The sequence below is a fragment of the Sarcophilus harrisii genome, chromosome 6 (genome assembly GCF_902635505.1).
Source record: "Sarcophilus harrisii chromosome 6, mSarHar1.11, whole genome shotgun sequence".
NCBI lineage: Eukaryota > Metazoa > Chordata > Mammalia > Dasyuromorphia > Dasyuridae > Sarcophilus > Sarcophilus harrisii.
The window spans coordinates 171,758,553-171,784,782 of NC_045431.1; the positions used below are offsets into that span (position 1 = coordinate 171,758,553).

Genomic DNA, 26,230 nt, shown 5'->3' on the forward strand with positions numbered 1-26,230 from the left:
TCATTATTAAATACTTATTAATTGCTAGGCACTGTGCCAAATGCTTGGGATACAAATCTAAAGGTTAAAAAAATTGTTCTTTCTTTTATGGAACTTACATTCTAATAAGGGATCAGCAGATAAAAAGCACTAGCCACCATGAAGGGGTTTGCTTGGAAAATGAAAGGAGTGATGAATTCAGTCATCTGGTGAATAGAATGGTACACTTTTTTGTTTTTAGTATCAATGGCAGATTAAGCTCATTGTGATTTCCAAACTTTTAAGTGGGGAAGGAGTAAGAAGAGGGTACTGAAGATAGGTTCATTAAGAATGGGTGATTGGCAAGAAAAATGTCCAGGGATAAAAGTGAAGCATGCCAGGAATTGGTCTGATAGGGAAGACAGTTAAGTCACTCATCAGAACCTAGGGTGATATAGTTGGAACTGAAAGGGTTAAATCATCCAGGACATCATTATAGTCTTCATGGCGAGGTGGCTGGTAAGAGCATTGTAGAACTAGGAAATTTAGAAATATGCATATGTATGTATGTATCTATTTATCTAAATCTCTATCTCTCTCTCTCTATATATATATATGTATCTATCTAATCTATCTCTATAAAGGTCTAATTCAAAGGCGTACTTTAAGGTTTTCAAAATATTTTATGGACTTCTCATTTGATTCTCAAGACAATCTTGAGAGTATTAATTGGCAAACATTATTGATTACTCACAGTTTGCTAAACTCTGTGCTAGGTGCTGGATATACAAGGAAGGAAGGAAGGAAGAAAAGAAGGAAGGAAGGAAAAAAGGAAGGAAGAGAGGAAGGAAGAAAGGAAGAAAAGAAAGAAGGAAGGAAGGAAGGAAGGAAGGAAGGAAGGAAGGAAGGAAAGAAAGAAAAAAGAATCATTTATTCATTGCCTACCATGTGTCAGGAACTATGCTAAGTATTTTATAAAGGTTATCTCATTTAACTGTGATAAGATTTCAAAGAATCTAAATGATTTTCCCAGGGTTTTACAGCTAGTAAGGATCTAAATTAGGATTTGAATGTTTTTTTTTTTTTTTTTTTGACTTCCATTCTGGTCTCCTTTCTACCATGCAACAGTGGTTCTCAGAATAGTCAGGATTTCAATTAGGCCACATAGGCTTAATATTAACTAAAAGGCTAGTTACAAGACTAGGGTTATGTCTACTTTTGTGACATGTTGGTTCTGGGATCTTAAGCAAACCATCAAACTTCTCAAGCTCCAAGAACCTCTTTAAGAATATGTTATAGAAAAGTTGCTGATCAGTATCTATTTAGGGAATTTCCATATGTAAGTCCTCCATATAGGATGAAATCACAGATCTGGAACAAAAAAACTAAAAACAAATAAAAAGGAGTTAAAAAGATTTAGAGTCAGGAATTGGGAGAGAAGAAAATTTCAAGCTGAACAGATTAAGAGGAGGGAATAAAAGGAAGTGGAAGAAGTGGAAGATGTGTTAGAGGAATGGTCAGTAATTCCTTTTGAACTGTTTTTCATAAATCTAAAAGTCCACTTCCTGATTTTCTAGGTCTTCTGGATAGGTAAGTTTGCTTTCTCTGTACAAAGACAGACAAAAAGTCCTTATGTTACTCTCAGTGATTTTGATAGTAATAATCACTGATACATGTTTAGCTTTCATGACCGCAAAAAAAATTATATATATATAAAATTAACTCCTTTTAATCTTTATGTCTGGTTATATTATGAATAATATTAATTAATATGGTCATTAATCAACATAATTGATATTATTAATATTATTGTTGTTATTTTCATTTTGTAGAAGAGGAAACTGTGTTTTAGAAAGGTCAAGTGACTTGTCTTGTTATGTAACTAATACAGATATTGGAGGCCAGTGGAAAAATTATAGGATTCAAAGTCAGGAGACCTATATTCAAGTGCCCATTTTACTACTTACTAGTTCTATGACCTTAGGTAAGTCACAATGTCTTTGGGTCTCATTTTCTTCATCTGTAAAAAGGGAGACAGACAAGAAATAAGACCTTCCAGTTTCAACTCTATGATCCTAGAATGTAAAGGATTGTAAAGAAATGAACTGACATCCTCTTAATTCCAAGGCCAGCTTTCTATAGAACATAATAGACTGTCTCTCATCCAAGAGGGACAGAGAAATAGATTTCATGTAAGTTTCTGCCAGCCACTTCTTCATAGCTCTGCAAGAGATAAGAAGTACAATCTTTTTTCTCATTTAATCTGCTATCCCCATTGATTTATTTTTAATTTAGATGTTGGTAAGCAAAGCCTCCCTGAAGCACATAAGGCTGGAAAATGAGGAATGAGTGGGAGCCTGCTGATGTAGGAGGTGACAGGAAGGTTTTACTGATGCCAATCGAGTCCTCACCACAAAACCTCTACCTTGCAGCAATAGATATAATCACATTTGTTTTCATATTCCACAATTAGCATAAAGAGATGCAAATGTGCCTGCTCCTTGGAGGCAGCAATGTGCCAACAAGTTTATTGAGTTAAATAGTTTTAACAGAGATATTAACATTTTCTCATTTTATTACATAGCTGCCCAACTGTTTAATGCCCTGCATTTTCCAATGAGAGTTTCGATTAATCTTAGGTTACAAAATTAAAAATCATTATCTTGTCCTTGTATTCTGAAGGGTGGATATATGGTCTGCTATGCTGTGAAGATACTTTTATTAATTTTCCTGATTATTAATCTGATAAACATAGAAATTGATGAATGTGCTAGGGAAGTCTTCTTTACTTCAACACAGTTCTCCTCTTGTGTTAGGGCCTTAGCCTCCACATACTTGGCTTCTAGACAGAAGATGATGGTTTCTGGTCATTTTTAAAGGTATATCTGCCTCTGCTAATGTCTAATTTGATGATAGTGGTTATGGGGGATAAGTGGATTCAAAGGAAGAAATTCACATATCCTAAGATTAATATAGGGAAATACCAAAGACAGCTTGCCTCAACCATATGTCAACACAGTCACTTGAATGACTCAAAAAGCAGTTAGCTTTGTCTACTAGTAGTTGCACCTGGGACTTCCCAGGACCTTCTTGAGTACTAGAATAGTGTTTAGCATGGGAAGAGCAGGGTGTCTGGTGAGTAAGACCTCTGATGTTGGGTCCTCTTGGCCATCAGTGTATACACCATGGATATTCATAAATAGTCCACAGTCTGAAGAGCCCCCTAGACTCATAAGACAAGAAAAGAGGATCCTGTTTAGGTAAATGGCCAGATTGCTGTCCTGGGAGGCTATGGAAATCATCTCAGGACTGTGATTGTTGGGACCATGCATTATTAGAGCTACAAAGAGAAGGAATGAACCACAGAGATTCAAGAAGAATGAATCTTGGAGAGACTGTGTCTCAGTAATGCTTATACAACATTGGTGAGTGTGGACAAGATACCTACAAATGATATAATAAATAAAAGAAGTACCCCTAGAGAAGATGACCAGAGGAGATGATTTCTAACTTCTTTCCTGCCAGTCTCCTAGAGAGATCATGTTGATAGGGAAATTCCTATGGGTGGAGGAGTTTGTGATGATGGAAGGAAGAATGAAAAGAAAGAAGCAAACAAGCATATATTAAGTGCCTACTATGTGCCAGATACTATACTAAATGCATGGGAAAAAAAATCTCATTAAATCCTCACAACAATCCTGGGAGATAAATTCTATTATCATCCCCATTTATATTTAAAGAAACTTGAGAGACAGGGGTCAAGTGACTTGCTCACTCTCAAAGTGTCTGAGGGTAGATTTGAACTCAGTTCTTCCTGATTCTGAGCCCATCATTCTATCCACTTTGCCATCTAGTTGCCTATTTATAATAAATTGGGGTGAAAGAAGCTTGAAAAAAATTTATTAATTTTTTTACTATATTCTAGGCACTGCTAGATACTAGGGAAACAATTACAACCTCTGGAAGGTCACATACAGTAAGCAGAATTAACCCACATAAGGGAGTGGCAGCTATGGAAGGGAGTTTGGTCTGTGTGGTCACAAGGATAGTGCTATTAAGGTGGAGTTATTAAGGAGTTGTTTGTATTCCTTATCTGAAGCAAGAAAGGGTCAGAAAATGGCAAGAAGATGACTAATGTAGGTGACGTTTTTGGGAAAAGGTCCCTTACTTAAAGTGAAGTGAGTTTACTGAATTTGTACTCATTCACTCTCACCCAATAGTTCAACCCAATTTTACTCCAGGGTAGGAGTTGAGTAGATTAAGTTCCATAAATACTAGAGTCTGGTTTCTGGAGGTTTATTGGTGTAGAGAACTTCCAGGTGAGGAAACTCTCTACCAGCACAAATCAGTATTCCTCTGCAACTTGTTTTTACTGATCTATGAGGTTGAATTACTTGCTTAAGATCTCATAGGCAGTATGTGTAAAAGGTGAGAATTAAAGCCTTATCTCCCTGGCTTCAAGGCCTGCTCTCTTTCTCCACTAACTCTTTGCCTTTGTACTCTATAAGAAATTATGGAAAGGTTTGGATGTTGAAATTTAGCTTATTAAATTAACATCACTGTATATTTCTTTTGACTGACCTCAGGAAGGAGAAAATATATTTTACTTGGCAGTGGAAGATATAGAGACAGATACAGAGCTTTTGATTGGCTATTTGGACAGTGACATGGAAGAGGATGAGGATGAAGAGGAAGAGATGGAAGAAATGACTATGAACAAAGAAACTCATGGGAAACGTACCAGAAAAATACCACCAACTCACATAAAAGGTATTCACTCACTCATTCATGCGGTAGTGTGTAAGCAAGAAAGTCTGCTGACATTAAATTACATTAAAATTATCCACTCAAAAAATGGAGCATCAAACCCAGCACATTGCACTTATATCAGGGATCGAACATTCCAAAGTAATGGGAAATGTCATTGCTGCTGTCCTCCAAGGACAGGGGAATGCCCATTGGAGCAAGATGCCTTAGGGAATCTGTGAACATGAGGTGTGACTGGTTTGGATGAGCAGGAGAGGTACTAGAAAAGGACTGATAACTTCATTTTACTGGGATATTGAAGAACTGGAGCTTGAAGTGCCGTGTCAGGAGGGGGGAATTGCTTTCCAACTTCTGAAGATGGCTGTATGCATGGAAAACCTTGCCTCCGGTCTGAGCCAAAGACCATAGCCTTGTGTGGAGGCCTTGGAGTCCTCATCACCACTAAGGAAAGGCCTCTTATGTTGATGATGGGTGACAGAGGGATGGAGCCAGCTTGAAAGCTGCTCTCCAGCATGTGCTGGGGAAGGGAATGGGAATGCTAGGAATAGGAAGAAAGTACAGAAGGCATTTTATGAATTTATGATTTTTTTCAAGGTGTTAAGAATTGAACATCTTTCAAATGGTATCTATCAAACTGCCATTTTTATTCTTTTTTTTTGCTTACAGTCTATGCAAAACAAAACCAAAATCCCAGCTAGATGGCATGAAACTGCCTCATACATTTAGTAGCTAGGTTATCCTGAGCACTTAATTTCTGCTTTAGTTTTCTCACAGGGTTTTGTTGTGAGGGTCAAATAACACTGTTCAATGACAGATTTCTAGAAATTTTTTGACCTGGGTGTCTGAAGCACTGTCCAGTTTGGAGATTGTCTGCAAGTTTCAAAGTACTATATAAATGTTAGTGTTTATTATTATTATTATTATTATTGTTATTTCAATTTTCTAGATTAGAATACCAAATCCCAGAAATATTAAATTAATTACCCATAATCACACAGCTAGTAAATTTAAGAGACAGGATTTGAGCAGCCAGGTCTTCTTGCCTCCATGTCCAGTGCTCTAACCCTTTTGCAAACCTCTCTTTAGAAGAACATGCAATTTCCATGGTTGAATTCCTAGTAACTACAGATCACATCTACTTTGGTTTAAATCTGTAGTCTATGTGTGCAATTAAAAAGGCATTGGATGCATTCAGAAGATTTGAATTTAAATACCTACACAGGAAATGATCACATGTGTGACCTTGAATAAGTGTGCTAAACCTGAATGAACAAAATTTGTTTGCCTTTGTAACATTTGGAGGTTGAACTGGATGATTTCCTAAGTCTTTTGCAGTTTTCAATTCAATGAAATCATTATCTTCTTTTAAAAGACCTAGTGGGATGTTCTCCTGATTTATATCCACTACCTGTCTTCTACTAGGATGCTGAGACATAGCCAGATTTTATAGTTCTATTTTGTGGGTGTGTTTTCTATTATCCATTTTGTTCGGATTAATACACTAAGGCCTCATAATAAACTTGTTTATTCTGAAGTCCAGGAGATGTATGGATATATCTAGAAGATAAGGATTAATTAATTTAAAATGTCTCAACTCTTCAAAATATACTTGCTATTTGATTTAGTGAGATAAGTTTAGATAAGTACAATCCTTTTCTGTATATTAACACATTTCCTTTAAAGAATGATGTACTGAGTACATATAATAGTTCCCAGCACTGGGTATATAATAGGTTCTTCTTTTTTTCTTTTTAATAGCCTTTTATTTACAGGTTATAGGTATGGGTAACTTTACAGCATTGACAATAGCCAAACCTCTTGTTCCAATTTTCCCTCTCCTTTCCCCTACCCCCTTCCCCAGATGGCAGGATGACCAGTAGATGTTAAATATGTTAAAATATAAATTAGACACAATAAGTATACATGACCAAACTGTTATTTTGCTGTACAAAAAGAATTGGACTCTGAAATATTGTACAATTAGCCTGTGAAGGAAATCCAAAATGCAGGTGGGCAAAAATATAGGGATTGGGAATTCAATGTAATTGTTCTTAGTCATCTCCCAGAATTCTTTCACTGGGTGTAGCTGGTTCAGTTCATTACTGCTCCATTGGAAATGATTTGGTTGATCTCATTGCTGAGGATGGCCAGGTCCAGGTCCATCAGAATTGGTCATCATATAGTATTGTTGTTGAAGTTATAATAGGTTCTTAATAGATCCTTGTTGGTTGATAGATGATAGGAATGGAGACTGAGCCTATGATTTTGTGGTTAAGAAGATGTCTTGAGTGAGGAGACTCCTTATTTTAATATAGGTTGGCACTTTTTTTGCAATGTTTAATCATAGAGAGTTGTCCAGAATCCCAGAAGTCAAGTATTCTGCCCAGGATTAATCATCCAGTGTGACAACTTGAACTTCGGTCTGCCTCTCTACCACCTAAGTTAATATTGCCTCTTCATAAATACTTTTTAAAAATAAATTAAAAGAGATGATTGTCCATGAAATGACAAAGGAGGGCATAGTTGATCACTGGTGGTCATGAAGAAAAAGGATATTAATTTTTAAAATACAGGGAAGGATCTACCATCCTAAGTTGACCTCAATCATATTTCTCTCTCTGCTTTATTTACAGATTCTCAAAACTGTAAAAAGGACTATGCCTGTCCTCACTGTGAGTCAACCTTTGCCAGTCAGGAGATCCTGGCCGAACATCTACAGATGCTTCATCAAAAGCCTAGTGAGGAGAAGGAATTCAAATGCAAGAACTGTGGAAAGAAATTTCCAGTGAAGCAGGCTTTACAGAGACAGTATGTACTATTACCTCCCTTTCCCATTCCTCCCACCTTCCCACAGTGCCTTTCACTAAACAGTAGGAATATGTTTTTATCTTAGATGGGTTGTTTAACTTAGTTCTTTGTCCCATAGCCTCTGATCTAAGCATTCATCTTCATGTTTGTGAATTAGAAAACTGAAGTAGATATGATCTGCAGTTACTAGGAATTTAACCATGGAAATTGGTTGAATTGTGTAGTTCCCTAGAGAGAGATTTGCAAAAGAGATAGAGACACAGAGGCAGAAAGACATGGGTGCTCAAATCCTGTGTCTTAAGTTTACTAGCTATGTGATTATGGGTAATTCATTTAATATTTCTGAACCTTAGTATTCTCATCTAGAAATTAGAATAATAATGTGAAGCATGAATTAGAAGCAGAGTTTCTTCTTGGCCCAATTTGTTAATTCTTGACTAATTTCAATTCACAATTTCTTGGATACCTATTCTGTGACAGGCATCACTGGGGTCCCAAAGACAAAAATGTAAGCGCCTCTTCCTTTGAGGATCTTTCATGCTCATTGAGAGTGGGAACAGAGTGAAGATGAAAGCAGAAAAGTAGCTAAAAGACAAGTACAATTGAAATAAGGTGACTGTAAGAGGAAGTTGGCAGAAACATTGTGGAGATCAAAAAAAAAAACCCTTGAGTCAAACCTTGAGAAAAGCTAAGAATTCCAGGAGAATGAGGAGGAGGAATAGGGGGAAATCTGGAGCAGAAACATCTATCAGACTGGTAGATATCTGTTAACTTCATTTATAGTAAGACAGTAGAACATTGATATATAGAGAACACTGATCATGGAATGAGAAACACCTGAAAGTGAATCCTGCTTCAGATACTTACTGGCTTTGTGACTCTGGGTATGTCACTTAACTTCTCATGTCTTCAATTTTCTCCTCTGTAAAATGATAAAATAATAAAATTAAGAATTAATAATAGTTAACATATACACATTGTATACAATGAACTAGACACTATTCTAAGCATCTTACACATATTCTTATTGGATCCTCACAACCCTGGGAAGTAGAGGCTATTATTATCTCCATTTTTCAGTTGAGAAAACTAAGATAAGTTGAGGAAATTGAGGAAAATGTGATAACTGAGAAATTAAGTAACTCTCCAGAATCATAAGCATTTGAGGAAGAATTTGAACTTGTTTTCCTAACTCCATCTACTTTATTTACTGAACTACCTATGAATAAAAAGATATCAGTTATCACATGATTACTATGAGGAAAACACCTACTTCCTAGGGAGCTGTGAGGGAAAAGAAGATAAAATTTGTAAGGTACTTTAAACTGTGATGTGGACTCATTTGGGATTTTCTCAGGAAAGATACTGCAGTGGTTGGCCATTTCCTAGTACATATTACAGATGAGGAACTGAGGTAAACAGGGTTAAGTGATTTGCTCAGGGTCCCCCAGTTAAGAAGTGTTTGAGGCTAGATTTGAACATATGGAATAAACATTCCTGATTCCAGGCCCATACTTTATGCATGAAAGTGCCACCTAGTTGCCTTAAAGTGCTGCATAAATGCAAGCAGATGAGAAAATTAAAGTTTAGTTTGGATGGAGGACTTGTTCATATTCACATACTGATCAGTGTCCAAATCTGCTCTCTAACCCTGGGCTTTTAATTCCATTTCTAGAATATTTTCCCCAATATCCAAATGCCTTCCTATAATATAATTACATTGTAGGCAGCCTAGATTAAAGTTATTAGTATGGAGTACAAAGGACAAACCACATTTTTCTTAAGTCTCTTTATATTTAAAAATTATTTTTTAAAAAAATCTTGGCTCAGATCTTTAATTTCAATGGTGTGAGGAACTCCTGATGGGAAAAACCTCTGCTTTAATGCAGATCTACACTTATTCATATGATCCTAACATTTTCCCTTGAGAGCTTCCTGGGACACTGGGTGGTTAAATAATTTCTTGGGATTCTATAGCTGATAAGTCAGAAACCTAAGTAAGCTGAGATCATCATGTATGCAAGGTCAATTGCTGAGCCATTTTGGAGGGGTGGCTTTTCTCCTAAGTTACATTCAAGTCAAGAGACAGAGAGAGAGAGAGAGAGAGAGAGAGAGAGAGAGAGAGAGAGAGAGAGACTGAGAGAGACTGAGAGACAGAGAGAGACAGACAGACACACAGAGATCAGAGAAGAGACAGAGAATCAGAAAAAGGAAAGAAGGAAGGAAAGAAGAAATAGAGGGAAGGAAAACAATTGCATTGTAATAAAAAAAATACTAATAGTTCAAGAGTCTTCATGCCTTGATAAGGCATGAAGACTCTTGTACTATTAGTGATTGGAGTTTTCCTATTCCTAGAGGGTTCATTGTGATTTTTATCCTATTGAACATAATTATTTGGTTTAAAAGAGTTCAGAATTTATAGGCTGATAATTTAGTTTAAGGCTACAATAGGCCAGGAATTTGGGGTCATTGAATTTTGATGAAGAGAAGCTTCCTTACTGATTGGGCAACAGATATTATGAGTAGAATGTTAGTCTTGGAGTTGGAACAACCTGACTTTGAATCTTGCTTTAGACAGGGTTGTTGAGGAGATCAAATGAGATAATAAATTCCTTGTAAATCTTAAAGCTAAATGCATAATTATAATTACCTTGCATTCAGAATGGTTCCTCCCCAAATGTTGATATTTATTTTCTCTTTGTGCAGTTAATTTTTCTTTTCTATTTTTCTCCTTAGCATTCTTCATTGTATGGAGAAGAGCTCCCCTGGGGATTCCCTGAAGACTTTCTGCTGTTCTGTTTGCAATACATCCCTCAGCTCAGAATCGAGGTTTTGTGTCTGAGTTGTTGGTCTCCTGGCTCTCCTGTCCTTGCTGGCCAGTCTTTGCATGCCTCTTTTGCGCTTCATAGGCTGTGATGGCACATGGTCAGACAGCCTAAGTCCTTTTCTGCTCATCTGCTTTAGGTAATGCATGTAATCAAAAGCCTTGGGAGGCTCCCAGGTGGTGCCAACTCCTTAGGTCTGCTGGGAAGCTGAGTTTGGGGCAGGATCTTTCTTAACTGTTTCCCTTTGCCTCTCCCACTCCACTTGGCTCCCTATTCTAGTTTGGAGCAACATAGAGAGGCATGCCGAGGGGATCCCCAATTTATCTGCAAGGCTGAAGGCTGTGGAAAGAGATTCAGAAGTAAAGATGCACTGAAAAAACATAAGGAAAACATTCATGCGGGTAAGCAAAAAATGGAATTTGTCCTTTTCTTGGGGATCGCCAGTTCTGGAGGTCTCAGAAATCTGGTTTTCATTATCTTTTTCATTGAGAGAGTTGGTCTCTTCATTATCCTTCCCACAGCTATGAGGTCCTAGCAGTCATTGTTTTCATTTTGTTTATCTGGTTCCATTATTTGTAATTGATGTTGATTTAGTCAGTTTTGACACCTCTCTGGGGAGATGGCCTGTCTTGGGAGGTAGTGGGTTCCCTTTCATTCCCCTTGATTATGTTGTGGGAGGGATTCTTGTTTAAGTGTGGGACATCTTAGGTCTCTTCTATGGTCTCTCTCAAATTTGTTCTCCTCAAGCTTCAAATCTGTGGTTGAATTTAATGGACATTTAGCTAGCTACTTTGACAATGAGGCAACATAAGAATTAAAAATTGGAATAGCAATTTTAATGGTTCAGTGACAATAAGGAAACTGGGGGTGAGTAGGTTGAAAACCATTTTTTAAAAATTTGAATTGTTTTTCAATCATGTCCAATTCTTCATGACCCCATTTGAGGTTTTCTTGGCAAAGTTACTAGAGTGGTTTGCCGTTTCCTTTTCCAGTTCATTTTACAGTTGAGGAAACTGAGGGAAACAAGAATAAGTGACTTGTGCTGGGCTATACAGCCAGGAAGTGTCTGAGGCCAGATTTGAACTCAGGAAGATTAGTTTTATTGACTCCAAGTCTAGGACTCTATGCACTGTGCAACTTAGATAACTATTAATTACCACATACAAATTGCACTGGAGAGATGACTCTAAGAGATGTCTGACTAGAAAAAAAAAGGTTGGTTCACCAAGTAGCAAGAGAAAGGGAGTCATTAACAGCTAGCCTACTTTCTCCATTGATAGTCACTCAATGTTAGGGGTCAGTAAATGGTCCAACAGATAGAGCACTGAGTTTGAAGACATGAAGATGAATTGAAATCCAACCTTAGATACTTCCTAACTATGTGAGTCTTGGCAAGTCATTTAACCTCTAGCCACCTCATTACTTCTAAAATGAGGATAATAACAACTATTGCCTAGAATGGTTTTAATGATCAAATGAGTTTTTTTATAAAGTACTAAGCAAAATGTCTGGCACATAGTAGTTTCTGAAAAAAGTGCTTTTTTCCTTCCCTCCATCAAGAGTTTGAAGAAGATTCCCAAGGCAGAATTTCTGCTTTTAATGCTAAAATACTAATTTGATACTTTTGTTAATCTGTGATTTTTTAAAAGGTGTCTATAAGTAAGCTTCTCTCAAATGACATCCATTACATTAGCTTCTGAGTATATATATATGCATAAGCTCATTGGTATTATATTTGAAGTCAGGATCATTATAAATCCTATCACAAATACTTACTAGCTTAGTGACCCTCAGCTTGTCATTTAATTTCTCCATTCTTCAATTTTCTAGTCTCTATAATGGTGATCATAGTAGTAGTAGTAGTAGTAATAGCAGCAGCAGCAGCAGTAGTAATAGCAGCAGCAGCAGCAGTAGCAATGATGGTAGTGATGGTGGTGGCGGCCATAGTGTTAATAGGAGTCATAATAACAAATAATATTTACATCGTTCTTTAATGTTTGTAAAATTCTTTGTTAATTATTTTATTTTTTTCCCTGAAAACAACTTTGGGAAGTAGGTGCTATTGTTATTTCCAATTTAAGAGTTGAACAACCTGAGACTGAGAAACATTAAATGAAGTGCCCAGGTTTACATTGCTAGTACCTGAGACTAGATTTGAACTCATCTTCTTAAAGTCTGGTGTTCTATCTACTGTGCCATCTGGCTGCTTTATATGAAGTAATACACACTTTCCTTTCTTATGGCTGTTGTAGCAAATTAGAAAATATACTTGAAGTTATCTATAAATGGAATAGCTGCCTTGGGCCATGGTAGGTTCCCACTCAGATGTATCAAGCAATGACCACTTGATTTGATCCTTTGTTAGGTATATTATCCTGAGAGTTCCTTTTTTTGGTAAGAATTGGATTATTAAGGGTGTTACTTAACCTTTCATGTGCATTGTGGAATCTTTGTTATCTGGTTGTTTATGGACTTCTTCTGAGAAAAAAACAAACAAATATAAAAACATTGATATACACATATGTACATATACCTATATAATTGAAGGAAATGCTAAACTTCAATTAAACTTCAAAAGTTAGTGAAAATCAGGTTGTCTTTTATGCCATCCAAATTCATTCACTTTCTCTTATATCATAGTTTAAGAACTGGACAAATGGTCCCTAAGCTTCCTTATAAGAACTTCTTTACTTTAATCCATGGATATATCTGCAATAGAAATGATGTTGCTATTGCTTTCATAATGCAGATCTTAGTCCTTCTGCTGTTACGTGGTTTTTGTCCATATTCTCCCAAATGCATTCCATGGAGGACTCACCGAGTTTAAAGGAATTTTCTTCTATGTCTTTGTCTTATTTTTCAATTATCATTTAAATAGATCTATCAATCCCAACATCTGGATCCAGGATTTTCAAATAGACATATTTAAGTGACGTGTCTTGTAATAAAGGAGCTTTATGAATGTTGTGATTTAAAATAAACTTGAAACATTGGTAAAAGGACAAATTGAAGTAAATGCTATCTTTTTTATCTGTTAGACAAAAAACAGAGTTGTTCATATGGATTAGGATCTCTTACTAATTTTATGAATTATCACTAGAATTGATATTTGTTTTAATATTTTGTGATTATTCTGCACAAATCACCCTCTCTGTCTTATCTTTTTTGTTTGGTTCCAAATTTTCAATGCAGTTAGCCATATGGTATTTCATATTGATTGCTTAAAGAAGTTGTGTTTCTAGCAGCTCTTTAATAATTTTTTTTTGTTATGAAATTTTGAACACAAAGGTAAAAAAAAAAATAGGCCTAGCCTCGAATACCTCATTTTTATGTATTTCTAACTCATTCTGTGAATTGTATCTGTGATTACATTTTTTTGTACTTCTTAGTGAAAATGTTGATCAGGAAGTCAATTGCCACCTAGGCTGTAAATGAATATCATAATAGCTGCCATTTTTCAAATGCTTCTAAGTTGGGAAAACACTTCATATGTAATATTTAAGCTGGTCTTCACATTAACTCTGTGAAAAATGTACTCTAATTATCATTCCCATTTTGCAGATGAGAAATTATGTGATTTATCTGCATTTGACCACTTTGGAAGTGTCAGAATATTTAATACAGGCCTTTTCTGAATCCATAACTAGCAGTCTTTTTTTTTCAAATATATCACAGAATTTGTTTAATCCTCCAAAATAATATAGATAATAAGTCTATAGATTTATAAATAAATAAATAAACAATAAGCAAGCAAATATAAATAAATAATATATGAGTGATGGAGATAAATAATGAAGTGAACAATAGATAATAAATAATAAAAATATAAATAAATAATATATATAAAAATAATAAATATAAACAAACATAAACATAATAAATAATATAATATAATATAAAAATAAAAATAAATAAATAAATGAATGAATAAAAATGAATGAAAAATATGAAAAATATAAATAAATAAATAATAGAAATATATAAAAATAAATAAATAGATGATATATAAATAAATAAATATATATAAATATAAATAAATAACTTTATTCTTTATTATTAATAAACATTTAAACAGATAAAAATAAAATTATATTTTAATTAGTACTGTGATATATATTTAAAATCTTTGTACTATATGTGTGTGTGTGTGTATGGAAAAGTTTTTAGATGAAATTTGAGCAGTTTAAGATAGAACATGGTATAAATATAAAGATAAGACACTTTGTAAGGAATGTAGGGCGATGAATAGTTTAATTAAGGGACAGATGAATAACTTTTATTTATTGACAATTTATGCAACTATAAATACACTTAGTTTTAAAAGTACAGAATATGGTGGAAGACCATTCTGAGAACTTAACTGTTAAAGATCTAAGCAAGTAAGATTAATATGAATAATTGTTTAATTATTTGAAGACTAAAGGATAATAAAATGTGATTGTCAATTTTATATGTCAAAATTTTTGAATTGTTCCTTCCTAGCTGAAAAATGAACCATTCAATACCTGGATTATAATTTAAGGTATTAAAAAATGGAGGCAAATTATACTGAAGAGATTTAAGAACCCAACAAAAGTAAAATGGCCCAGTAGTGTGTGTGTGTGTGTGTGTGTGTGTGTGTGTGTGAGAGAGAGAGAGAGAGACAGAGACAGAGAGAGACAGAGAGAGTAGGAGAGAACTAATTATCAAGTTGGTGTATAAAGAAACTGGTAGCAGGAATAGACAACTGACAAGAAGGCTTTGGTTGCTAGTGTCTAATTGAATGAAGAATGACTTCATTTATTTTGTTGCTTCTGTAATTTACCAGGTATGTGGAAATGTCTTGATTATTTATCTTTTAAACACGACAGGATTACAACCATAAGGAAAACCAATTAACCTAGATATATTCTGTAGGGAAGAGAATTGGACCTGACATTTCATTGCTATTGGGAACTCTAGGGTGAAGATATTCTCTTTATCAATTCAGGGTGGTACTTTCATGTGTTAAAGTTGTTAACTTTGCCTCAGTTGGTGCCAATAAGTATCAGAAACAGATCTTAATCTAGGTTTTCCTGTTTCAGAGACTGAGTCTTCAACTTCTGGGCTACACTGATTGTCTGGGTGAAATTGTGTAACTACCAGAAACATTGAATATGTTTCATTGTTTCTTTATAAGACCTTGGTTATATTTTGTTTCTGATTCAGGAAACTCCAGGAAGAAGCTTATGTGTACAGTGTGCAGTAAGAAGTGTTCTTCATCTTCAACTCTTCAAGAACACCGTAAGGTTTGTAAAACAGGACATGAGATTCCTCAGGTTTTGATTTCACCATGATATACTGTGAAACTTATGGGCATTCAAAGCTTATACTCTATGAGCTAAAAAAAGAAACAACCAGAAAAAACCCCCAACCCCTTATTTATTAAAAATCACTGTATATGTCTTAGTATAGGAATAGTATACCATAGTATAGTATAGTATAGAAATAACTTTGAAAAGAAAATTACCATCTTAGAATGTTTTCAAGTTGTGTGTTGGTGTTAAAGTCAGTTAAAAAATAAATTAAATTTCATATTGATAAAAAGTTTTCTGTAGTTGACTTATCATTTTTGATCAAATTATCTTAGTCAACTACCTGAAGATGATTGCAAGCACTTCAGAAGACATAGTCCAACTTTCTTCTCTCATCTCTTCCTGTCCCTACAATAATAATTGATTTATTAATTTTTCTAAGGACATAAATAACCATAAGCAACAGAAATAGCATTGAACTCAGATTCTCTGACTATCCAAATTCAATTCTCTCTTTTTTACACATTATTTTTAATTGATCAAATATTCATTTCCCCCTCCCCTCCCACCAACTGGGGAGAATGAAAAACAAATCCCTTGTAGCAAAATGCATAGTCAAGCAAAATAAATTTCCATGTTGACCATGTCCATAAATGTGTGACTCATTTTGTGCAGTTTGTCCTTTGCTTTTCTCTCAGGAGGTAACTAGCATTCTTCATCACTGGTCCTCTTAAATTTTGATTGATCATTTTATTCATCAGAATTCTTGCATCTTTCAAAATTGCTCACTTCTCTAAGTTGCAGACTAGTGAATGGATGGCATTGATAGAGGGAGTTCTGAATGCCAATAAAATCATAGTTCTAGCCTTTGTCTATGACTTAGTAGGAAAGTCATATGCCATTGAGATCTGTAGAATTTATGACTTATCTTGGAACATACAGTGTCAGGGCCAGGATTTGAGCCTGGGTCTCCCTGTTTCAAGTATACCACTCTTTCCAAGATCCCAAAATGCCTCTTTTTCTACAGAAAATATAATGCAGAAAAAGAAAGCTTTAGTAATACATACAAAACTTATCTTACTGATTTTTCCTATTAAAAATATGCCTTGAAAATGAGTTCATATGCTTATTTAGTATAGAAATATCAGCAAATGATGTCATTAGGGCTTAGTTTTATCAATCCCACAGGAAGAGCTCATAAAATTAACTTTCTATCAATCCCAAAATCCAAAGGAGATCTAGTTTCCTAAATTGATTCCCTATTTATCAGATTATCTAAGCAAAAGCCTTTTATTTCCCCTAATAACTTAATACTAGGGAGGATATGGATGGCATCAGGAAAAGTGAGCCAAATCCAAAGAAGTTTATTTATTTTACTTTTGTTGTGATTTGTTAAGGACTAAGCTTCCCTAGTATTTGATGGCTTCAAATTCATTGATCGGTTTTAACACTTCCCCCACATTCCACTTCATTTCAAAACCTGAAAGATTCTAACAAGTTAAAAAGGATTATAGTATAAATGATAATCCTGACATAGAATTAGGAAACTGAGGCTTATGGAAATTAAAATCAAATTAAATATTCAGGATCACTGGGAGTAAATAAATGGTAGAGCTAGGATTCAAATGCAAGTCCCATTGTGTCAAATCAGCATTTGCAATTCAATTGCACTTTCCACTGGGCCACCCTACTAACTTAGCAGAGTTTGGACCTATCACTAGTAATGATCATAACAATTCATGGAGACAACTGGGTAGAGTATCAAAGCATTGTGCTGTATCTCAATAGAGATGTTGTTCACTGATGAACCTGGGCAAATTTTTTTTAAATATTAGAAGATTAGTAACTCAAGATGACATGCCTCACACATCTTTGGAAGATGTCCTTTTCTTTTATTCTGTCAATATTTCCAAGTATTCCTCAGGGTTTCAAGGGTACAGTTTCAGCAGGTTGTGTCCCTTTCTTCAAGAATAATGTATCAGAAGATACATGCTGCTAGCTGTACAGACATTAGACCACCATCCACAGAACTATCTTGGTGATGGGCTAGGTAAATTCTAGAGAGATAGATATAGAATCAAAATTACTTGAGTTCAAACTGTGTGCTCCTAGATAAATCACTTAACTACTTTCATCCAAAATGAAAATAATAATAGCAGCGGTTTTACAAGGGGTTCTTATAAAGATCAAATCAAATGAAGTAAAAACTATAAAATCATATTCTGTAAGCATTAAAGCAATATATAAAATTTAATAATGATTTCTTATTACTATAATTATCATTTTGTCTATAGGGACATTTTCATTGGTCTATAGGGAAAGGACCAACAATTACTGAAAATATTTTTGTGAATTACACTTAATTTATAATATATGCCCAACATGTTTAACACAATGTTTGTTAATTTTGAAGTAAATTCAATAAATTTATAGTTAGCAAGCATTTATCAAATAGTAGGTACCAAGTACCTTGCCAGGTACTGAGTTTGCAAAGAGAAAAATGAAATAGCCCTGTCTCTTCAGCATTTCCTATCCTTTGAAAGTAGATAATATATGTTTACATTGTACATGGATCAATAGTCTTTTTATGCCTATCTCACAGGGTAGTTAAGAAGAATGTCCTTTGCAAACCTTAAAGCATTACACAAATTATTTTAATTATCCTCCCTTCTTGAAAAAAAGGACAATTAATTATTATAAATAAAAAGTTCTAAATTAAAATTACAAACAGATTCATAATAATTATATATGTTAAAGTTTAATTTTAATTAATTACAAATATAAAAATATAGTAAATAATTGATATAAAGCAAAACAAAATATGTTATAAAATAAGATATAAAAATTTCACAAATGTAATTAGTTATAACTAATTTTTATGAACTAAAAGTATGTTGTAATCTTCTAACTTGCTTTCAGTTGAAACTCAGAAAAAGTGAAAAGGATAGGCAATAAAATCTGTGACGTGAATAATACTTGATCTCCAAGATAGATAGGAAGTTTTAGAAAAATCTAATTTTTATGTTGCATTTGTGAATTATTCTGATGAAGAATAATGTATATAAAGAAATCAATATAGCCTCAAAAGAAATTATTTGAAGCTCTTTGGGTCAAAAAGGCCATGAATATTGGGTAGAAGCTGGGGTTTATTACCAAATTTAGACGTAGAAGAAAAAATATAGATTTTTGGTAACAATATTAAGAGTTGCAGGAGACAGAACCTTCTAAATAATGCTAAAGATAGCAAAAAGGTCTCATATATATGTTAATAATATTAATAAAAACAGTAAATACATGTGTTGCTTTTGGGTGGATGATGTAATAGTTATAGATAATAGAAAGAGAAATTCAGCTATTGCTTTTCTTTAATCTCATTCATCATTTTATGACTGGAAAGAGTAGATGTGTTTGAAAGAATATAATCTGGTAGATAAAAAGATAAGAGAGCAAGATGATTGTCTGATGATTTAACTGGGTTCAGGTTTCTTGGCTTGGATAAATTTCATACCAAAGCAATGAAGAAATTTGCAGATGTGATCACTGAGCTTCCATCACAAATTTTAAAGAATAGTGAACAATGGGTCAGATTCCTGAAGAATGAATGCAGGAGAAGGTTGCCTCATTTTTCTTTTAACTGGAAGAAAAATTTTGCAAATGGTAGATGATTGAACTTTATGAGAACTTTATCAGCACTTTTAAAGGGAATAGCTGGAAGTACCTTAGTTGGAAGAAGCCATGACATCACTCAAATAAGTCATTATTTACTAATCATGTTTCCTTTTATAATAGTGTAATAGACTGGGCAGGGGAATCAATGCATACAATATTGTTCAGTTACTCTGTGAATATCTGGGGAAAAAATCTCTTACAGAAATACAAAATGATCTCATAAACAAATAGAGAAATGCAGAAATAGTGAACACATCCTTTATATATCGCAAAGCAGGAAAAAATTATAATCAATGAAGAAGGGTTTTTGAAGGTTGATTTCAAACTAAGTGAAAGTAATATAATATTTAAAGGTGTGTCAAGGAATGAATAATAAAAGCAATATATTTAATTTCACTAAAAAGGACAACAATGGAATATATACTTAAATTTTTGAAATGAAGACCAAGCAACCCCTAGGGGGAGAAAATATATATATAAACTAAAAGGTAGAAAGAAGAAATTGTTGCATTTGGGCACAAAAAATATTTAAAAAGCAATAAACAAAAAAGTAAACAAATGAAAGAGAAAAAAACCCAACAAAAATATTGAATTGAAACTAAAAGAAAGGCAAGTTTAGAGAGAAGAAACAAAACTAATAAAATAAATTAACTATCAGCTAATTAGAGAGGAAAAGCACAATTGTCAACATTGAAAAGAAAAAAGAAAAATCCACAACAAATGAAAAAATTGAAAAAATTGGAAACTATTTTGCCTAATTATATATCAAAAAAATGGATTAATTTCATAAAATGGATTAACATTTCAAAAACAAAAAAATGATACATAGATCAACAAAGGAAGACAGAATTTTTAAGCACCAAAATCAGAAAAAGAAAATGAATAGATGATAAAATATCTTTGAAAGAATGGGGTGAGGAACTATTGTGTTTATAAATGAATCCTGTCAAAAAGTCAAAATACACTCAATTCCAATATTATTTAAATTGTTAGAAAAATTTGAGAAAACAGAATCCATTAAACTCCTGTATTGAAACTCCAGGAAGAGAATTAGCAAAGAAAGAAAAATATAAGCTAGTAACTCTAATGAATATAAATATAAAAATATGTATAAAAATTATAGCTGAAAGACTACAATAATGTTGAAAATATATACTGTGGACAGGTTATATTTACTCCATTAGCAAAATTTTTTTTGATGTTAGGAAGTTTAATTAAAACTTTAAATATAGTTCACATTAATAAAAATTAGTATCACATGATTCTACTTTATTAATTTTAATATTAAATGAATTATAGGGTCATGAAGAATCAATATGACTGAAAAAAATTTGAACAAAAACAGAATGACAGAGCAATCAGTCTTCAAGAGCAGATAAAGTGGAATTGGATCACTTGAACATATATGAGGTTTTCCCTTGACAAGAAAAGGGAGACCTCTTGGGTTTTTTGATGTCTGCTATTGATTCAGATAAATGATTAATTCTACATAAGTTCAAATTCATATAAAATGGATAGGAACTCCAAGGATTTGTTTGCAGGATGCCTGAATAAAAGCTGTATAATTAGAAAGTACTGTTTGATATTAAGCCTTATCCTCAGACTTCACCAAACGTCTAATAATGTACTTCAATTTTGTCTGCTGCTGTGGCATTCTAGGACAAGTTTATACATTTCCTTGATTCAATAGTGTAAGAATTTGAAAATTTTAAATGAATAAAATTAAATATAAAAACCCTACATCATTGTATTACTCTTTTTAATAACTGAAATATTGGACAAAATAATTTCATGTTAAAAACATTGAAAAGTTTAGGAAGAAATGGAGCATTCCTCAATATAATATTCAGCATCAATCTAAATTAGGACATTAATATTATTTGTAACAGAGAAGTGTTAAATGTCTTTCAAAGGGCAGTTGAGTGGTACCACAGAGAACAGAGCATCAAGAAATAGTTGAGGAAGACCTGAGTTCAAACATGGCCTCAAACATTTATTAGAATTAGACCCTCAGCAACTCATTTAACCCAGGTTGCCCCAATTTCCTTATCTTTAAAATGAGTTAAAGAAGGGAAGGGAAAATTCATTCAGAGAAGGGCTAAGACAATGATGTCCATTATCATGAATGTTATTTGATATAATTTTAAAAATGCCAAATATACCAATAGCACAAGCATAAAGAGAGATAAATTCCATTCAAAATAACTACACAATGGGTAAACTATCTGAGGTCCAGATACCAGGACATCAATAGAAATTATATTAATTCAACTATAAAGTAATCATCACAAATAAGGGCAAAATTAAATAATTAGAAATTTATTAGTTTTGCATTTTATATTATGAAGGCAAAACTTCTGTGTACTTTTGGCTCAGGTATTTTATATAAGCTGACTTTGATACATCTCCTCCATCAGGAGCTATTTTTCAATCACATAGTTAAATGCCCATAAACACTTCATTTTGTAGGTCCATGAGATCTTTGAATGTCAGGAATGCAACAAGAAATTTATTACCCCAAATCAGCTAAAGCGTCACATGATTACCCATTCAGGTAAGTTATATCCTTTTTGATACGCAGACACATTTTCATTCCTTTCAGAAGCTTTGATGAATATCCCAATGCCTTAAATACTATTTTTTAAGCCTAGGTTACTCCATCTTGCTGGGCTTAGCAATGTAGCATCTACTTATGGACTCAACTCAATTTCACTATTGATCCATATGGGGATTTCTACCTCTTTGATTTCTGACCTGGGCTGGTTTGCCCTTTCTGATATAATCCTCTTCTTCTGGAAAGCTCATCATACAAATGCTGACACAAAGTCTGCTTAGTGTTATTGCAGTAGCTCCCACTTCCCAAGTTCAAGTGTCTCCCTAGACTCGGCCTTCTTAGAAGCAGTGATTATTTTGGGGCATCACCATATATAGCTCTGTACGTGTGACACACACATACACACACACACACACACACACACATACACAATTATTTTTTTTTAAATAAAAACCTTCTAATTAGGTCTGGCTGGAGAATAATTTTGAATTCAATTATTTAAATTACTTTGCCATTTATATTTTTTTCTCCTTTGAAAGTTTAGACATCAAAACTTTGATGTTAGTTTTCTTGAAGAATTTATTTTGGTGATAAAGACTATAAACTAAAGTCATTGCTGCAAGGCAATGACTATTTTAAAAACTAATAAAAATAATTGTTTTAATTGAATGTGAAATTGTTTAAACTTGTATCTGCTTTTACATTTGCTATCTTAAAGTCATTCCTTTGAAGTGAAACTCTTTTGGTTTAAATTAATTAAACAGAATGTGGTTAAAGAGATGGATTTGCTCAAAACTATGCCCCTTTATGGTCATGTGCCATTATAAATCTTTTATATAATCATGATAGTTCAAATTTCAGTTTCATTCTTAGATTTGAAAAGTGTTTTACATGACTTATTTGTTTCTCACCACATACCTATGAGGTAAGTGCTACTTGTCCCCATTTTGCAGACAACTTGGCTGAGACTGAGAGCAGTTTATTGACCAGTTCAGTATCACACATCTGATAAGTATATGAGTACAGATTACAATTCAGGTCTTTCTGACTCCAGTTCTAATGATCTACCTACTACTCTGGAAAGCTCATCATTGTAGTGCTGACACAAAGTCTATTTAGTACTACTATAACAGCTCCCAACTCCCAAGCTTAAGTGATCTACTATACTATACTGCCTCTAATAATGTTAATGTGATCTCAGGCTTCACCAGGAGAGACCTAGTCACTCAACACTTAAGGGGATAGTTTTATTGCATGTCAACCTTACTCTGATACCTTTATATAGTACCTACTATGTGCCAGGAACTGGGCCCAGTACTTTACTATTATTATCTTACCTGATCCTAAGATAACCTTATCCCCATTTTACAGCTGAGGAAATTTTGTAAAACAGAGATTAAAAGATTTATCCAGGATCACAATAAGTATCTAATTTCCTCGTCCTGATTTTATGCCTGCTGTTCTATCCTCTGTATCACCTATCTTTCCTAGCTTCATTTTTCAGCATTGTATTTATCAATGGCATTGACAAATTAGGAAGGCCAGAGGAGGGGCCAAGATGGAGACCCAGACATGAGATCTGACTATATAAGCATAAGCTAGAAAAGTTAATGAGGTCCAACATGGAGAAGGGAAAGCTTACAGGAAACTTGACAAATGGTATCAAGAATTTGAAGTGCCACCTTGGGGAGGAGGCAATAAACTCTCAAGCCTCAGAAGGCAGAACAATGAGCAGGGGGTGGAAGTTGTAGAGAGAGGGAGATTTAAATTGTGCAATAGAGGAAAAAATAAAACCACTCAATTTAGAATCAAAAGCTCTCTGGACATCTGTTCTTTCCTACACTTATTAGCTCTGTGACCCAGTACAAAGGATTTAACTTTTTTGGACTTCAGGTTAATCATCCAAAAAATATGGATAGAATACCTGCAATATTCAGGGAATTGTTTGGAAAATCAAATGAGATAATGGATGCAGCATATTTTGTAAATCTTAAATCTCTATAGAAATTTCAGCTATTATTATCAAGGAATAACTTCCTAATGATGAAAAATTTCAGTGTGGAATGGGACATATTAGAAGGAATTAGATTATTATTCATGGAAAGTTTTCAAACAAAAGTGAATGACCATTTGTTGATGAAATTTCATTAATATGTAAAACTTCCTGAAGAAAGCAACAGCTTTTCTTGTTCTTTTTGTATTCCTGACACATAGTGTTCATTTCAGTTTTGTCTACCTCTTTTGACCCCATTTGAGGTTTTCTTTGCAAAGATAGTAAAATTGTTTGCTATTTACTTCTCAAGCTCATTTTACAGGTGAGGAAACTGAGGCAAAGTTAAGTGACTTGCCCAGGGTACAGGCAGTAAGAATCTGAGGTCAGATTTGACCTCAGGAAGATGAGTCTTCCTGACCCCAGATCTGGCACTCTATCCATTATGGTGCCACTTAGCTGCCTTGACACATACTAGGCTCATTGAATGAATGGTCTCAGTGGCATTTATTGTGGTGTGTGGAGAGAATGCCAATGGGCTTGTAATCAGGAATATATGAGTTCAAATCTTCACTTACATATTTACTAGTTACTTGATATTGGGCAAATTTCTTTGGGTCTCAGTTTTTTGGTTTTTTTTTTTTTTTTTAACGGGTAAAATGAGGAAATTCAAGTTTCCTTGATGTGGAAGTCCCTTCTAGTTCTAAATCTAAAGTTCTAAGAATGTTGAGTGAATGCTGGATTAGTTGCCCCTGAGGTCTCTGCCAACCCAGATATTCTATGATTCTATAATTAGGTAAACTTATTTACAATAAATGTAGCTGAGGGAAGGCCTACTTTTTTGTTTCATCCTATACTTCTGTGTAAACTAGAGATTAAAATTTTCCCCTGCTTTTCTGCAGAAAAACGTCCCTACAACTGTGAGGTTTGTAATAAGTCCTTCAAACGAATCGATCAGGTGGCCGCACACAAAATCATACACAGTGAAGATAAACCTTACAAATGCAAGCTTTGTGGCAAGGGATTTGCCCACAGAAATGTTTACAAGAACCACAAAAAGGTAAAAACTCCACCATTTTTGCCAGTCTCTCCTTCTGAGATTAGCTGCATTTCCTTTCAAACACTATTTAGTATATATGTATGAATGTGTATACAAATATGTGTGTATGTGTTAGCACGCTGTTAGGATTTATTGTGTAAAACCAGGGATGGTAATATTGGAGAAAACCTTCCTGACATCCTTTGTCCAAAGGCATTCATTAACTTTGTGATAATGTACAAATCCCCAGTGGTTACACTGAGCTTACAGAAATTTGCAAATAGTCTCTGCTGTCCATACATCTCTATTCTTTTCTTTTTGTGTCATTAGGCTACATGAGTCTCACCTGTTCTAAATAGCTGGTGATTCAAAATCACTGTCACTGTGGTGAGGGAAGATGTTCCTTTTACTTTGGCAGTTATAGCTAGTCAAAGTTGGAAAGACTTTGAGCACAAGCCCAATGATAGAATATTTCCTGTCATCCAATGATCAGTCTCACCAGCCTTGGATAATAGATGATGAATTCTTTGGCCATGGGAGCCCATACATAAGTCACTTCTGTTTTTAAAACCAGTTTCTGAATACAATAGGGGTATTAGAGAAAATGACCTCTAAGATCCCATAAAGATCTGGAATCCTATAAAAAAAAATTAAAAATAAATACATTTTGGACATTGTTCTCCTCTGTGATAACAAGATATTGAAAAGTCAACTCTGAGAAAGGTTGTACTGGAGAGTGGAAATTGAACTATTGAAATCTTCCTTAATTGTAATGTTAAATCCACAGTTTACCAATAAATCCTGTCTACTCATGGAAGGCAGATTGCCTAACAAGAGTCATCAATTATCTTTTTTGTTTTGGGTTTTTTTTTTTTTTTTTTTTGGTTATGAAATTGTTTATGTGAATTGGGAGAATGATATAGGTTTCTTGCACTATCTCTCATGCTTTTGGTCTCATAAATCATGGGAAAGTAATAATAAGGACTCAGAATTGGTAGAAACAATGATACTTATTATTTCTGAAGCAGAAAGCCAACAGCCTATCTCTGATCAATTAACAACCACAATTCTGTCACTCATTGTACAATAATCTTAGCAACTGCTTAGTTACTTACAAAGTAGTCATGATCATGATCACAGGGGAGTTCCTGGGATCTTCCCTATAATGTAATTCTTTTTTTGTTTTCTTCTGCAAGCAAAGAATCCTTTTGTTATATCCTAATGTAGTTGTAGCTAGCAGTAAAATGGAATAATCTCACTGAGTGATCAAAGATATATATGGTACAGTTGAATGGTATAAAGTTTCCATAGCTATTTGTCAGAAGAGGGGATAAAATGCTAGACCTA

The 26,230-nt window shown here is 34.0% G+C and overlaps 1 protein-coding gene across 2 annotated transcripts in view; it reads left to right on the plus strand.

Annotated features, from left to right (window-relative positions):
* PRDM5 (PR/SET domain 5) overlaps positions 1 to 26,230 on the plus strand; it is a 197,056-nt gene that overhangs the window by 79,175 nt on the left and 91,651 nt on the right. Inside the window, exons 4-10 of one of the 2 annotated variants that reach the window (XM_031943278.1) lie at positions 4,545 to 4,728; positions 7,359 to 7,533; positions 10,270 to 10,362; positions 10,638 to 10,759; positions 15,546 to 15,625; positions 21,770 to 21,854; positions 24,747 to 24,904. In XM_031943278.1, coding sequence (XP_031799138.1) covers positions 4,545 to 4,728; positions 7,359 to 7,533; positions 10,270 to 10,362; positions 10,638 to 10,759; positions 15,546 to 15,625; positions 21,770 to 21,854; positions 24,747 to 24,904 — 897 coding nt within the window. The remainder of the gene's footprint in view (positions 1 to 4,544; positions 4,729 to 7,358; positions 7,534 to 10,269; positions 10,363 to 10,637; positions 10,760 to 15,545; positions 15,626 to 21,769; positions 21,855 to 24,746; positions 24,905 to 26,230) is intronic. The other variant, XM_031943279.1, reaches the window with a different exon arrangement.